The sequence below is a fragment of the Papio anubis genome, chromosome 12 (genome assembly GCF_008728515.1).
Source record: "Papio anubis isolate 15944 chromosome 12, Panubis1.0, whole genome shotgun sequence".
Taxonomy (NCBI): Eukaryota; Metazoa; Chordata; class Mammalia; order Primates; family Cercopithecidae; genus Papio; species Papio anubis.
Window position 1 is genome coordinate 109,234,316 of NC_044987.1, and position 16,036 is coordinate 109,250,351.

General features: G+C 43.6%; 1 protein-coding gene across 3 annotated transcripts in view; it reads left to right on the forward strand.

Moving 5' to 3' along the window:
- Positions 1–9,177: 9,177 nt before the first annotated feature.
- The window catches only part of DTX4 (deltex E3 ubiquitin ligase 4), a 36,050-nt gene continuing 29,191 nt past the window's right edge, over positions 9,178–16,036 (forward strand). For 2 of the 3 annotated variants that reach the window (XR_004177562.1, XM_021925710.2), the window contains exon 1: positions 9,339–9,844. Coding sequence is in view for 2 of the 3 variants with exons in the window: in XM_021925710.2 (XP_021781402.1) it covers positions 9,634–9,844 (211 nt within the window). In the remaining variant the exon portion in view is untranslated. Of the gene's footprint in view, positions 9,845–16,036 lie in introns of all 3 variants that reach the window. The other variant, XM_003909789.5, reaches the window with a different exon arrangement.

Below are 16,036 nucleotides of genomic sequence, written 5' to 3' on the forward strand. Positions count from 1 at the left end.
ATCAGTCACATCCCCTAAATCAATTGCTGTGAGAAAAAGGAGAATTCTCTCTGAAATTCCAAATAAAATAAATTCTCCCTTTTATTTATTATTTTATTTGAGAGAATTCTCTCTCAAATTCCAGCTGTGCATTGTACCAACTAGAATTTGAAACCAAAAACAATACCATTTGTTTGAGCAATTCCCCTCCTTCCCATCCAAACTAACTTGCTGAGATTTTGATTGCAGTTGCAATGAATCTATAGAACAAGTTGGGAAGAACTGAAAATGTGACAATATTGAATCTTTCTATAAAGGTACATTGAATATCTCTCCATTTATTTAGTCATTCTTTGATTTCATTCATCAGAATTTTGTAGTTTTCTTTATAAAGAGCTTGTTTTGTCTTTTTAGATTTATGCCGCAGCTGTCCCTTCCCAGTGGAGTTGTATAGATAGTGCTATTTCTCCCAGCCACAATGTGTGACAATACACATGAAGTATCGTCAACCAGGGAAGCTCATCTGAGCTTCAGTGTCAGGGTTTTTACTGGGGGCTAGTGATGTAGATATGGCTGACCTTAGTCTCCAGATCCTCCAGAAGTGGTGCTGATAATGTGTGGCCCAAGGCCACCACTATCAATATTAAATAAAATAGACTTCAGATCAGAGAAAATTACCAGAGACAGAGAGTGCTATTATATAATAATAAAAGGATCGATCACCAAAAAGACATAGTAATTACAGATATGCAAGCACAAAACAACGAAGTGACACAATATGTGAAGCAAATCCTGATATAATTAAAAGGAGAAATAGGCAAATCCACAATTATAGTTGGAGAACTCAACACCCTTCTCTCTCAACAACTTATGGAATAACTACACAGAAAAACAGCCTGGATATGGAAGAACTGAACAACATGATAAATCAATAGGATCTACTGGTCATTTATAGAACACTCCATCCAACAGTAGAGTACACATTCTTTTCAAGCACCCACAGAATGAATACAAAGATAGATCATATCCTAGGCCATGACACAAACCTCAACAAAGTTGAAAGAGCTGAAATCATATTGAATGTGTCCTCTGGGCTACAATGGAATCAAAACTAGAAATCAATAACCTAACAATAACAGAAAAACCTCCAAACATTTGGAAGCCAAACAGCACACTTCTCACTTCTTCTTCTCTTTTTTTTTTTTTTTTGAGATGGAGTCTCACTGTGTTGCCCAGGCTGGAGTACAGTGGCGCAATATCAGCTCACTGCAAGCTCTGCCTCCCAGGTTCAAGCCATTCTCCTGCCTCAGCCTCCCAAGTAGCTGGGACTACAGGCTCCCGCCACCACACCCGGCTTTTTTTTTTTTTTTTTTTTGTATTTTTAGTAGAGACGGGGTTTCACCTTGTTAGCCGGGATGGTCTCGATCTCCTGACCTCGTGATCCGCCTGCCTCGGATAATGCACAGGTTAAAGAAGAAGTCTCAAGGGAAATTTTAAAAGACATTGAACCGAATAAAGGTGAAAATAAAGCATCTCAAAATTTGTAGAACACAGCCAAAGCCATGCTGAGAGGAAAATCAATAGCACTAAATGCTTATGTTAGGAAAGAGGAAAAGTCTCAAACCAATAATATCAGCTTTTACTATAATAATCTAAAAAAACAGCAAAATAGGTAGCCAAATGAAGACAATAATAAAGATAAGAGCCAAAATAAACACTGAGTTGGTTCTTTTGAAAAAAAAAAAAATATATATATATATATATATATATAAAATTGACATAGTGCTTAGCAAGACTGGCAGGGAAGGAGGGAAGGAGAAAGGGAGAGGTGCGGGGAGAAAACCAACTTGACAATAACATCAAGAATGAAGCCATGTTATCACAACAGCCCTTGAAGATATCAGAAGTATAATAAGCACACATTATGAACAACTCCACACATAAATTTGACAACTTGTATAAAATGGACCAATTCCTTAAAAAATACAAATAACCACAACTCATCTGATATGAAATAGATAATTTGAATAGCGCTCTATTAAGGAAATTGAATTTGTAATTTAAAATCTTCTGAAAAAGAAATCTCCAGGGCCAGATGCTTTTACTGGACAATTCTATCAAACTCTTAAAGAAGAATTAACACCAATTCTATACAGTCTGTTTCAGAAAATAGAAGAGGGTAGAAAACTTCCCAATTCATTTTTATGAAGCTAGTATTATTCTGATGCCACCCCTCCCAAAATGAAAGAAAGTATTGAAAGACAAACTTTAGACAAATTTAATTTAACAGAATTTTACAGAGCAAAGAACAATTCTAGAATCAGTCAGCTCCCCAGAACTAGAATAGATTTGGAGACACTCCAACGCTGCCATTTAGTTGAAGATAATTTATGGACAGAGAAAGAAAAGCAGCTTAGAGAAAATGAAAGTGAGGTACAGAAACAGTAGCCTTGGCTGTAGTTCACAATGAGAGAGCAACTCACACATCTAGGATGATGTTAAATGTTCCCAAAAAAGGAAATGATAAATGTTTGAGGTGGACAGATATGCTAGTTACCCTGATCTGATCACTATATGTTATGTGTATCAAAACATCACTATGTACCCCATAGATATGTACAATTATGTGTCAATTTAAAAATACAATTTTTAAAAGTATTTTGCAATAAAAAGTTTTAAAAAGAAGAAGAAGAAAAAAGAAAAGTAACAGTTGCCTTGGCTACAGCTCAGCATTTACCTTGTTTGAACACTATTGGAACAGCTGGCCGCCTGTGAGTGGTTGAGGTATTGCTACTGTGATTGCCTGAGACTCAGGTACTTACTACAAAAGTAGGCTAGTCTGTTTCCACGTTCAGTTAGGTTATAGTTCACTATGTATTGAGAAAAGTTTAGGTCAAACTTAAATACGTAAGGAGGTAGCTTTAGGCTAAGCTTAATTTAACAAAAGAAAGAGAAAAGAAAATTATACACCAAGATTCTTTATAAATATAGACCACCCCCAATTTTTTTTTTTTTTTTTTTTTTTTTTGAGACAGGCTCTTCCTCTGTCACCCAGGCTGGAGTGCAGTGGCTCATGATAGCTCACTGTAACTTTGAAATCCTGGACTCAAGTTACCCTTGTGACTTAGCCTCTCAAGTAAGTAGAACTACAGGTATGCACTACCATGCCCAGCCCCCTGAAACCTTTAACAAAAAAAATACAGCAATATTTTAAAAGAATTATACACTATGACTAGGTGGGGTTTATTCCAGGGATGCAAATCTCATTAAATATTTGAAAATCAATCAATACAATCCACCATATTAGCAGTCTAAAGAAAAAAAATTATGATCATATCAATTGATACCAAAAAAGCATTTAATAAAACTCAATATCTATTCATGACAAAAAAAAGCTCTCAGGAAAATAAGAATAGAGGGAAACTTCCTCAACTTGATGAAGAACATCTAAAATAAACACCTACAGTTAATATCATAGTTAATAGTGAAAAACCAGATGTTATCTAAAATTAGAAACAAGGCAAGAATGTCTAGTCTCATGACTGTATTAAACATAGTACTGGAAATTACAGGTAATACAATTCTAAGTAAGGCAAGAAAGGAAATGAAAAGTGTAAAGATCAGAAATGAAGAAACAAAATTGTCCCTATCTGGAGATGACAAGTAAAATCCCAAGGAATCTATAAAAAAAACTCTTAGACCCAGATTTGGACTCCCTAGCAAGTTTACAAAATACTAAATAAACATACAAAAATCCATTGTATTTATATGTACCAGCAATAAGTATGTGGAAACCAATATTAAAAATAGAATGCCATTTATTAATATAATCACTCTGAAAAAATGAACTACTTAAGTGTACATTGAGCAAAAAATGAACTGGACAGGTATGCTTAAAAGTAGAAAACACATAAAACAAAGAATATCTAAATAAATAGGGAAGCATATCCATATCATGTTTATGGATTGGAAGACTTAACACAGTAAAAATATGTCAGTTCTCTTCAAATTGATATACAGCTTCAATGCAATTCCTATCAAAATCCCAGAGAGAATTTTTGCACATATAGACAAGATTATTCTAGTATTTATGTGGAAATCAAAGGATCCAGAATAGCTAAAACAATTTTGAAAAAGAATAAAGTGAGATGAATCAATCTACCCAATTTACAATATAAGACATTACATAGCTTATTAATACAGCTTATTAATTAACACTGTGCAGTACTGGCGAAGGGATAAACATACAGGTCAATGGAACAGACTAGAGAAACCAGAAATAGATCTACACAAATATGCCAGAATGATTTTTTTTACAAAGACTCAAAAGCAATTCAAAGGAGGAAGAAAAGCCTTTTCAACACATGGTGCAAGGACAATACATCTATAGGCAAACAAACAAATAAAAAGACACTCAACTTAAACCTCACTCCATACACAAAAATTTAACTCAAAATGGATCATAGATTTAAATGTAAGTTGTAATAGAATGAAACTTTTAGAACAAAACAGAGGAAAAAAATACTCAAATCTTAGGACTAGCCAAAGAGTTATTAAAATTAACACGGGAAGCAGAAGCCATTTAGAAAAAAAAAAAAATGATAAGTTGTATTTTATCAAATTAAAAAACCTTTGTTTTGTGAAAGACGCTATGAAGAGCATGGAAAACATAAGCTACAGATTGAGAAAAAATATTTTCAAACTATATATCCACTAAGAGTATTTATTTACTTATTTATTTATTTATTTATTTAAGACTAGGATTCACTCACTCTGTTGCCCAGGCTGGAGTATGTCACCATCACAGCTCATTGCAGCCTCAGCCTCCCAGACTCAAGCCTCAGCCTCACGAGTAGGTGGGACTACAAGCCTGCACCACCACGGCCAGCTAATTTTTGTATTTTTTGTACAGACAGGGTTTCCCCATGCTGCCCATGCTGACCTCCAACTCCTGAGCTCAGGCAATCGAACTCCTGACTGAGCTTCCCAAGGTGCAAGGATGACTAGCTTGAGCCACTGTGCCCAGCCCAATATTTAGAATATAAAAAAGAACTCTCTAATTTCAACAATGAAAAACAAAAACCAGCAAAAGACCTGAACAGATATCAAAGAGCATATATGGCAAATAAACACAGGGAAAGATGTTCAACATTATTAGTCAATAAGGAAACAAATTAAAAGCACAGTGAAATAACACTACACACCTACAAAAATGGCTAAAATAAAATATACTGACCAAAAAATGATGGTGAAGATATAGTGACCAGATCATGGCTCTATTGCTGGTGAAAATGTAAAATGGTGCAGCCACTTTAGAAAACTGGCAGTTTGTTAAAAAGCTAAACATGCAACTACCCTGTGACCTTGCCATTGTACTCCTAGGCACTTATCACAGAGAAATGGATACTTTATGTTCACACAAAAACCTGGATGAGAGTGTCCATAGCAGCTTTATTCATAATAGCCCAGACTAGAAACAACTTACATGAACTTCCACGGATGAACAGTAAGATGGTCCATGGATACTAGGGAACACTACTTAGCAATAACAAGAAACAAACTTCTCTTGATACACACAATTTGGATGAATCTTTCGATAATTATGCTGAGTGGAAAAAGCCAATCTTAAAAGATTAAATGCTCTATGATCCATTTACGTAATATTCTTGAAATGACAAAATCATAAACATGGAGAACATATTAGTTATTGCCAGGAGTTATGGACAGGATGGTAGTGGGGAGGAATTAGTGGGTGTACCTTTTAGGGCAACATGAGAAATCCTTGTGGTGTGGAAAATGTATATTGTATACAAAATGTATATTGTATAATGTGTGACACAATGGTATTGTATCAATAAAGGAGCAGAATTGTAACCATTCTGAATCTTAACCGTGTCAATATCAGCAGTGGTATTGCACTATAGTTTTCCTAGAGTATTATAGGATGCTGAGGATACACAGGCTCTGTCTTGTTTCTTATAACTGCATGTGAATTTACAATTATTTTAAAATAAAAAAATTAAAATGCAATGCCTCTTCTGCCTGGCTCTTTCTCTTGCCTCTCGTTTATTTGGAAACTAACTTCTGCGTTGTAAGAATGCCAATCAATAACATGGACAGGCCATGTGTAGGTACTTGGGCTGATAGCCCTAGCTAAGTGCCCAGATAACAGCCAGTATCAAGCAGTAGACTTATGCATGAGCAAGCCTACAGATGATTCCAGCCACCTGTTTTCCTGAGAGCTCCCTTGAGCTAATGCTGTGTGGAGCAAAGACCAGCTGTCCTTGGAAGCCCTCCCCAAACTGCAGATGTGTTTGAAAAATAAATGCTTGCTGCTGTTTTTAGCCACCAGTTTTAGGGTGGTTTATTACATAATAATAGGTAATTCAAAAAAAAAGTGGGGGGCTTTGTCTATGAACATTCTACAGAAAAAGAGGAGAAGTGGCTTTTTCACTGAACCTTTGTGTTAGACAATAATGACCTTTTTTGAAGTATCATCAAATTGTACCTTTGAACAGTTCAAAACTGGCTTCATAGTCTCAATTAGTGAGGTTTTATTATAGCCACCATATGTTCAAATTAAAAATTTGGAATATCATTTGGTTAAAGATTTTTATGCCACTTATGGGTACAGAAGGCAATTTGGGGGATATAGTTTGGATACTAAAATGGAATGTTGGCCGGGCACGGTGGCTCATGCCTGTAATCCCAGCACTTTGGGAGGCCAAGGTGGGCTGACCACCTGAGTCCAGAGTTTGAGACCAGCCTGGCCAACATGGTGAAACACCATCTCTACTAAAAATACAAAAATTAGCCAGGCATGGTGGCAGGTGCCTGTAATCCCAGGTACTTGGGAAGCTGAGGCAGGAGAATCGCTTGAACCCAGAAGGCGGAGGTTACAGTGTGCTGAGATCGCGCCATTGCACTCCAGCCTGGGGGACAAGAGCAAGACTTTGTCTCAAAAACTCATACAAATTAGTATGAGTTTATTTAGGTGCAAAAGAAAATTTGAACTACCTGCCTAGTTTTTTCATAATACGCATTTTCCATAAACTTTTAAAGACCCCTCTCATGTGTGGATATGTGTACGTGTGTGTGTGTGTATTCACTTCCTCTTGCAAATGAATCAGACTACATACAAACCTTCTCACAAGTCGTAAGATATTTTTATTCTGCTGTAATACTCTGTTGTGCTTAACATGGAAGATACAAGAAGACCAGATACAAAATTAGGCTGGACATAGGCAGGTAGGCGTCAGTTTCCTTCGACCTTCCATTCGTCTTTCAAACAGTTCATCTAACATTTGCTAGCAGCCCTCTTATCTAGTTTAGACTTTTTTCACCTGGGAATTTCTGGCTTAGTTGGTCAGGTACTATATTTTCGCTGGTTCTTCCAATATGCCCTTGAATCATTACTCTTCCCTTTTTGATTCATATTTACCAAGACTGTAAGAAAGTTTCCTGAGTTTTGATACTTTCCATTTTTATGACTAGAAATAAAACTAGCCCAATAAATGTTTAAATTACTTTTTTTTTCTGTTTGACTTTTGTTTCTTTTCCAGAAAATTCTACCACCATTTTCTCCCTTCCCTTCTTTCACACTGAGACACTTCTACATTGCCTGTTTTTGTGCCACCTCTGTGTCATATAGGACATGCTATGGAACAGGCATTTTCTTTTGAGTCAGCCCAACTAAATTTTGAATACTTGCTTCCCCTCTAACTAGATATGTAATCTAGGGCAAATAGTTTAAATTCCTTAAGTCCTGTCATTTGTAAAATGGTAATAATAATGGCCTATGATAGAATTAATTGAGGTATCCTTAGCTTGTTTTCTTTTTGTTCTAATTCTGAAACTCGACATTTTAATGAGTGGTGGTGTTTGGGTTGGATTAGGAACAGTCCCCAATTAAGGGAGAGGCTGACTAGGCATTTTGGAGGTCAAGCTGTGCAAGAAGACCAGAAAGAACAAAGCTCAGAGGTCCCTTGAGCCTGGTGCCTTTAGAGGCCTGAAGAAGAACAGATCTCACACTTTTTCTTTTGCTTTGTATTTGAAACTCTGTTGGGAGAAAGATAAAGGCTAGAGGGATGGAAAATTCTAACAATGGGAGAAAGGACAGCTGTAAGGAGAGGGAGGGGGAAGCAACTCTTCTAAAACATAAAAGGGTCTTGGGATATTTATGAAAAAATTGATTATTTCAAAAGACTCACAATCCCATTCTCTAACACATAATCTATTTTTACTTTCCCACATCCTATATCTTGGATCTTGATAGACTCAATTCGTTTGTTTTATGTGGTTTGCAATCTCAACAAAACAAAATTTGTGTTCTTTGACAAGGATAATGCATAATCCTGACTTCAATATTCCCTTTTAGTCAGAACCTACCTATTTAAAGTTATTTTCCATGTTAACTATTGATGGTCAAAATAAGTTTAGCCTGTGTTTGTCCTAGTGTTTCATAATTTTAGTTACAGAAACGATGCAGATAAAACTAATTTAACATGCGTCTTCCTGACTCTAGTACGTTGAATCTGGCCAGAAAAACCACATTTGCTCCCTACATAGGTAATAGAAATCCATCATTAGCCAAATTGCTGCATCCCTTTGGACTGGGTCTATTAGCAGAGGTTGGAGTGGCCATTGGCCGGCACACGACACTTTAGGCCAGCAGGGGGCGGGTAAGCTCCAGGGCACTCGCCCGAGCAGCAGGGGGCGTGGCTTCCGCTTCCTTGACTGACAGCTAAGGATGCTGGAGCGGATGAGGTAATAGGAGCCGGGGCAAGGAAGGCGTGGGGGTGCGCGCGCGTGTCTGCGACTGTGAGTGTGCCAGTGCGTGCGCAAGCCCCGAGACAATGCGTGTCTTCAGTTTGCGCTGCGGACACTGATCATGCTCCATTAAGGGGGGAAAAAAAAGAGAGAGAGAGAAAATTACGTTTTGGGGAAGGAGGCTGCAAAGTTGCGGCTGGGCTACAGTGGTGGTCCTGGGGCCGTGTCATGGCGGGTCGCTTCTCTGCATCAAGGAACCAGGGAAACACACGCGGGCGCGGGTTTGCCTTAGCGCCCCGCTTGGGAGGGGCAGTTCATTCTGGAAGGGACTGAGCAGAGCCACAGGGAGGGGGAGCTCTCCCCGCGGCGGCTACTGCAATTCGTGCGGTGAAGGGGTGGGGAGGGAAAGAGAGAGGGGAGGGGACCAGAGCGTGCCATTCCGAGCGCGGCAGTGCGGCGAGATCCCACCCCGGCGTCTGCAGAGCCCGAGGCGCAACTGGTGCGAGGGCTGGGTCCTCGCCTCCCCGTCAGCCCCAGCTCGCGGCCGCCGGGGCTCGGTCCGCGCGCCCGCCGAGTGGCTTTTGCAAGGCGGGGGCCTGTTTGCAGAGAGCTGGACATTTGCATGAAGCGACTCGACCCCACGGAGCAGCGGCAGCAGCGGCGGACCCCGGTGGCGGCGGCGGCGGCGGCGGCGCGCGGTCCCAGCCCGGTGGCCCCGGTGTCCCGGACCCGGTGGATGCACGGCTGGGGAGGATCCCATGGGCCGGAGCTGAGGCTGCCCGGGGAGGGGGAGCGCAGGGCAGGGGGCGCGGTCGAGGCCCGGAGGCGGCGGCGCAGGAGGAAGCGGAGGAGGTCTGGCGCTCGGGCGGCAGCCCCGGGCTCGCCATGCTCCTGGCCTCGGCGGTGGTGGTCTGGGAATGGCTGAACGAGCACGGCCGCTGGCGTCCCTACAGCCCGGCGGTGAGCCACCACATTGAGGCGGTGGTCCGCGCCGGCCCCCGCGCGGGGGGCAGCGTGGTGCTGGGCCAGGTGGACAGCCGTCTCGCGCCCTACATCATCGACCTGCAGTCCATGAACCAGTTCCGCCAAGACACGGGTAAGCCAGCTGCCCCTGCCCCTGCCCCGCTTGCTCCCACCTTCCCAACCTGCCAAGGTACCTCCCTCCCTGTGAACCCACCTTGGCCACCTAGTCGTCACCTCTGTGCAGTAGTGTCACCAAGAGGTGGTGGGAGGCGATTCACTCCCCTGGATTCTCGCAGAATCCTCTCTCCCCTCTAAACGTCCATGCAAGTAGTATTGGTGTTCTGATTTTGCAAACCCAGCTTCCACCTAGTCGGTAAGAATCCACTCCCCACCCCCTTTCATGCCCCCCCCCCCCTCCTTTTCAGCACTTGGTGGCCCTAAGTCTTTCCATGTAGAAATTCTAGGGTCGCCCCAGACTACAGGCAATTCCAGCCCTTCGCAAAGGCGTCCTGCCCTCATCCCGTGGCGGCCGGCACCTCGGCTGACCTGACCCTCTTTTGCCTCAGGCACGCTGGGGCTTGCCACACATCCCCTCACCCCCGATCTCACTGCCTCTGCGTCTCCTGTGTGGGATGCCTCCCGGCAGCTGGGTCCTGGATGTGGGAACTGGGGGAGGAGGAAGGGATTCCCCGGAGGTTCTCGCTGCAGTCGGGTAAGGGAAGCGCCGGGCTCCCTGGGAGGAGAGACTGGGGCTGGGGTACCCCGGACGCCGTGGCATTGGCGAATGCCTCTGCTACACACTACAAGCGCGGAAGCAACAGGCCGGAGCAGATGGAGAGAGGAGGGGGAGGCTCGGGGCTTCGGAATGCATGGCAGGGAAGCCGCTCCCTTTGTCTGTGGAGGAGTAGGAGGCAGATTCCTAAGGAGAAACTGTCCCCACTCTTCCTCTTAAAACCATAGCCCGTAAGGAACCCTTGGTCTCCTGGAGCGCCAAACTACTATCTTTTCATGAGAATCAAGTTGCCACTGTAGCCAGCACAAACCCGCTTCCCAGCTGACCTGCCTTTCCAGGTCAGAGCCAGGAAGGGAGCCTCCAGGATGGGGTCGTGGGGGGTGGGGAGTGAGGGTGCTGCCCGAGGGAGAGCAGAACTGCCCCTCTTTGCTCGGTGCTTGCTTAATCGATGACCTGGGAAGAGTTTCCGTCTCCTTCGGTGACAGGTGGGGAGGGGGCCATTGTTTCTGGAATTCTGGCTCGGCTTTCCCAAGAGTGTAACGGAGGAGCCTGGAAAGGCCGGTGTGCTGGGGAGGAAGTAGAGAAGATGACTGAGAGGCCCTCCCCAGTGAACAGCTGTTTGAGCAGAGTCTCTCCGCTTCCTTGGAAAGCCCCCACATCCTGTGTGCTAATTAGGATTGTCATGGGAAAGGGGTATCTTTCCACCCTCATGTCCCCATCTTTAGTCATAACTCCCAGCAACCCCTTTGCCAAGGACTCTGCGGACACTGGCTGATTGAGGAGAGCTTTCTGGGGAGAGGATTCTGGAAGTGTTAGAATCTAGAGGGGCTTAAACGGTGTGTGGAGCTGAGGGAGACTGGGAGGAGGAGAGAATAGAGAGGAATGTGGGGAGATTGAGAAAGAGGATTAAGTGTGGCTGAGGTAGGGGGAGAGAACGTTATTGTGCAACTTGGGTAAAGGTTGTGGAGGTGAGGGTGGAGGTGTGGAGGTGAGGATGGAGGGGGTGTGTGTTGTGGGGAACTGAGCTGTGGAGGTGGAACCAGAGAGAGAGAGACCAGCAGTTAAAGCACCTGACAGGGGATTCCAGTCCCGGAAAAAAAAAAAAAAAAAAAAAAAAGCGAGTTTTAGCTTTTCTATTTCAGACTAAATCTCTGCAGCATTTGGAAAACCACCCTTGTGACAGAAAGGTCTCAGCCCCTTTCCCACATTTGGGAAGGGCAAAGGTGGAATCTGGGTTTGGTGGGACTTAGGATAGGCAAGGTATCTACAAAGGTTCATGACCCTTTCTACAGAAGTGAAGTTGTAGAGAAAACTGGGTGGAAGGAAAGAAGCTACGTGTCCCAGGTCTGATCACTCTTACCTGAGGACAGGTTGAGTACTGCCTGGTGATGAGCAATTTAGTCAGAGGATGGCGCTCCCTGGACTTTAAACCTCAGGCAGAGAACTTGCCCTGAATCATTTTAAAGGCTGCCCCAGGGTGTGTTTATCATCAGACTGCTGTGGTTTCATCCACTCATTGCTAGAGTCAGTCAGCCATCCTGAGTACCTCTCTCCTGTGCGCCAGGCCCTGTGCTGGGTGCTCAGACACTGGGCTGAATTCCCAGAAAAGCTGGGTCTGTCAGGGCGCTTGTCAAAGAAGAATAAAAGAATCTCTGGGTTTCTGAGCTCTGAGCCTCCTCCTCTCCCTTCTCCACCAACACACACATAGTTTCTCTCAATCTCATTGATGAGGCCATGACAGGGTAGGAACTTTAAACCAGTGGCTCCCAGGCAACCTCGGCCAAGCCCTTGCAATGTTTAATTAAATTACCCACCATCCTTAAGCCATAATTCAAAGCTGGGAACCAGAAACATCCCCACAAACAAAAGAGAGCTGGAAGTCCCCTGCCCAGAGGCGATTCCTCTCCTTTTTTGTTGCCTCCTCTATATGGGGACATTTCCTGACATGAGAGCTTTGTCTTTTTAGAAGTTGCTTGCTCTGCTGCTGAGAGAGTCCTCAGGCTCTCCGCTTGCCTGGGCTCCTGACCTCATCTAGCCTGTCTCCAGGGAGATGGCTGGGAGGTTGCAGACACCCGTCTGCCCGCCTCTGTTTGCCCTGGGCCCTTCTCCTTCCCCAGACCACCTAGGGGTCTGTTCTTATTTGCATTCTATGCCAGTCTCCTCTAGGCATTTTGGGCTAGAGAATCTGGAAGAAGGGAAGAGATGGGGTGAGATAGATGGGACTGGCTCTTGGCCATTTCCAAAAGCCTCGGTGAGGCCTTCTCCACCTGCCATCATTTACCTTGACTGGGTTGCCCTTTTTCTGTTGTAGGGCAGTGACTGAAGAACTTTACTTCAGCATCACTTCCCCCTGTACCTTTCAACACGCCTGATCCTATCAACTCCAGGGTTTCAGTAGCAGGATGAGGAAGACCCAGGCTGAGGGTGGGAGAAACAACTGTGGCTCTCATTCCAGGCTCACTGCTTACTCCGTACCCCTGAGCAAGTCTCTAAATGGTCAGGCCTCATTTTTTTTTCTTTTTTTCTTTTTCTAGAATGAAGAGCAGCATTAAGATTTCTTTTTTCCCTCTTTTTCTTTCCTCCCATCATGCACATCAACAGATGAATGGGATGGTCCCTGTGCCAGTGATGATACTGATAAGCACAGGGTGAAGGAGAGTTATTTCCAGCTCAGAGTTTCCTGTGCAAGTGTTGCCTTCTTTATGTCTTTTAAAGTGGTAAGAAGTGTCAGATGGAGAGAAAGAGGTTGGGTTGAATTAAATGATTTGACAGAAGCTGAGTTTTAGCCACCCCTGACAACGCCCCCTACGCTATGTTAGCATAGAAGTGGAGGAGGCAGGCATCCTGATGACCACATGATAGTTACAATGTGCAGGATGCACCATGTGACTGCATCATGCCAAGCACGTTGCACACACTATCTGGTTTAATCCTTACAACAGTCTTATGAAGAACCTATTATTATCCCCATTTTATAAGTAAGGAAACAAATTGAAAGTGATTAAGCTGCTCAAGGGTTTACAACAAGTCAATGGCAGGGCTGAGATTCTGAATGAGGTGCCCTATGTCCTATTTCTTCATTCAGTGAATAGTTATGGAGCAACTGTTTAGCGCAGGCACTGTTCCAGACATGTGGGATATAGCAATAATAGCGCATCCAAATGTTTCTTTGTCCTTGTGGAAAATTCTGGTGGGCGTAGGGGATGCTGGTAAGAGTGGCCTGAGACTACTTGGACATAGTGCCTGCCCTGTAGGCAGTGAGTCACTTACATAGATGTGTGTAACATGTCCCAGAGACCTCAGTGCATGCCTGGAAGGCATTGCCTTCCACTTCCCAGAAGCCGAAAGATTTTGGGTGCTTTGTAACGCAGGTGGAAAATCAGTAAAAAACTGATTTTCTTTCTCCTTCTTCATCCTTAGTTTATGAACATCCTCAATCCCTATCCTACTGGAGCCCTTTTCCTTGCATTACTTCACAGATTATCTGGTTTATAATCCTGATTCTAGAAAAGCTGAGAACCAGCGCATCCAAAATAAGGTGGTCTCTGAAAATAATCAGAGAATAAAATCCCACCATGTCTGTTGTCTCAACACTTTGGTTCTGAGGTCTGCATGTTATCTCTGACTCTCCTCTAGCATTGAATTGAACTCAACAACTTTCCCTCCAAAACCAGCTCTTCCTCTTGACATCCCTCTGACACCATTTTACCACTTTCCCATGGTCCAAGCCCAGGATTCTTTGACTCATTCTGTCATTTAGAATCTTATTTGGGTACCTAATAGGTACAGGCACATAGATCCTGTAGCCCAGCAGCTGAAATTTGAGTGTACCTGTCCACCGCTCAAGGTGGCCATTCACATGCAGATTCCCATACCCAGGCCTGGGAGATGCTGGCCTGTAGGTCTCAAGGGCATTGCTGATTCAATTCGTACCCCTGGAGATTCTGAGGGAGGCAATCTTCAAACCTCACTTGGAAAGCATTTAGCTACTGATGATCAAGTCTTACCCATTTTTTTCTCTGTAAGGTCTCTCCAGTTTGTCACCTTCTTTTCATTTTCTATGCCAACACCTTTCTACTCACCTGGAGCTAATGGACAGAGTGGCTCTGGTCTTGCCCCCCTTTTCTTAACAAACTTTAGTGGCTCTTCGTTGATTACAAATTAAATCTATCATAGCCTGCCATTTCAGACTTTCCATACCCTCTCTGGCTCTAACATATCTTTCCAGGATTGTCTTCTTCTATGCCTTATATTTCCCTCCAATCTGCCAAACAGAGGCCACCTCTATCCTCATGCATTCCTTTAGAGTTCTCTGACACCCTTCACTCCACAACTAGCCTTGAGGTCCCTTCTTCTGAAACATTGTCCTTTGCCATTTTTACCTGTCAAAATTATTTTTGTTATACGAGCCCATGCCATTTGTTATTCATTTCTTAAAATGTTCTCCACAGCTTGAAATGCTTTCCAAACCATCGTTACTTCATTTATTGAATCAATATTTCGGGGTGTCTAGGACATGCAGGCATAGAGAATACCACTATGAGCACACGCCTTGATGCCCATTCTCATGGGATTGGGAGTCTAGTGAGGGGGACAGATGTTCATCAAATTAGACACATAAATACATATGTAACTGCACATTGAGATGAGCGCTATTAAATTTTTTAAAAGGAATGAGAATTTGACCTGGCCAGGACTGCCTAGGGGGCTTCCTTGAAGAAATAAGCCCTTCCTGTAGGAAGAGCTATGGAAAAGATGCCAGAGAGTTTTGGGGAGGAACCAGCATTGTGAAGAGGCCCAGAATCAGAGAAGCCTAGCAATGAGGAGAGATTGAAGGCCCGCGTAGCTGAAATGTGGGCAGAGTTAGGCTATGAGGGGGCCATGTATGTTGGTGGGTAGGGGGGATTTAGATTTCAACCTAATGGGAAGTCATGGAAGGGATTTATGCAGGGAGGGGACGTGGTCGATTTTCCTGCCAACATGCATTTTGTTGGCATTCTCCTTGTGAAGCGTTCTGCCTCATAAATAGTCATTCACACACTTGTCTTCCAACCCTGTTTTAGACTGAAAGCTACTTCAGGAATGCTTGAATCTGCATTCCCCATAGCAGTTAATGAGTACTCAGTGATATGTGATAAATGATTAAATATTAAAGTAGCCAGAAATCTTCAATCAGTCTCAGCAGTTTGTGGAGCCCTTGCAACTGCCAGACACTGCATTAGGCACTAAGAATGCAAAGAGCTCCACAGTGGCATTCCTGCCCCCGCTTAAGGCAGGCTGGTATGAAAAGTGTTGCTGAAACATTGGTGCACATCAGCATAGTCAAGCTACACAGCTCAGGCTTCCTGAGGGTGGAGCCTGGGCTGGGAGAACATTTTAAGAAATAGTTGGAGAATGGCTTAAGACCTGAATGGTAAGGAGAATTTTCAATGGGTAAAAATGGCAAAGGAGGCCATTTCAGTAGAAGGGACCTAGCGAATTGTGGGGAAGGGAGTCAGAGAACTCTGGGGGAATGCACGAGGATAAAAGGGGCCTCTGTCAGGCAGGAATAGAAGAAAACACAGAGACTGAGGAAAACAAACCTAGAAAGGT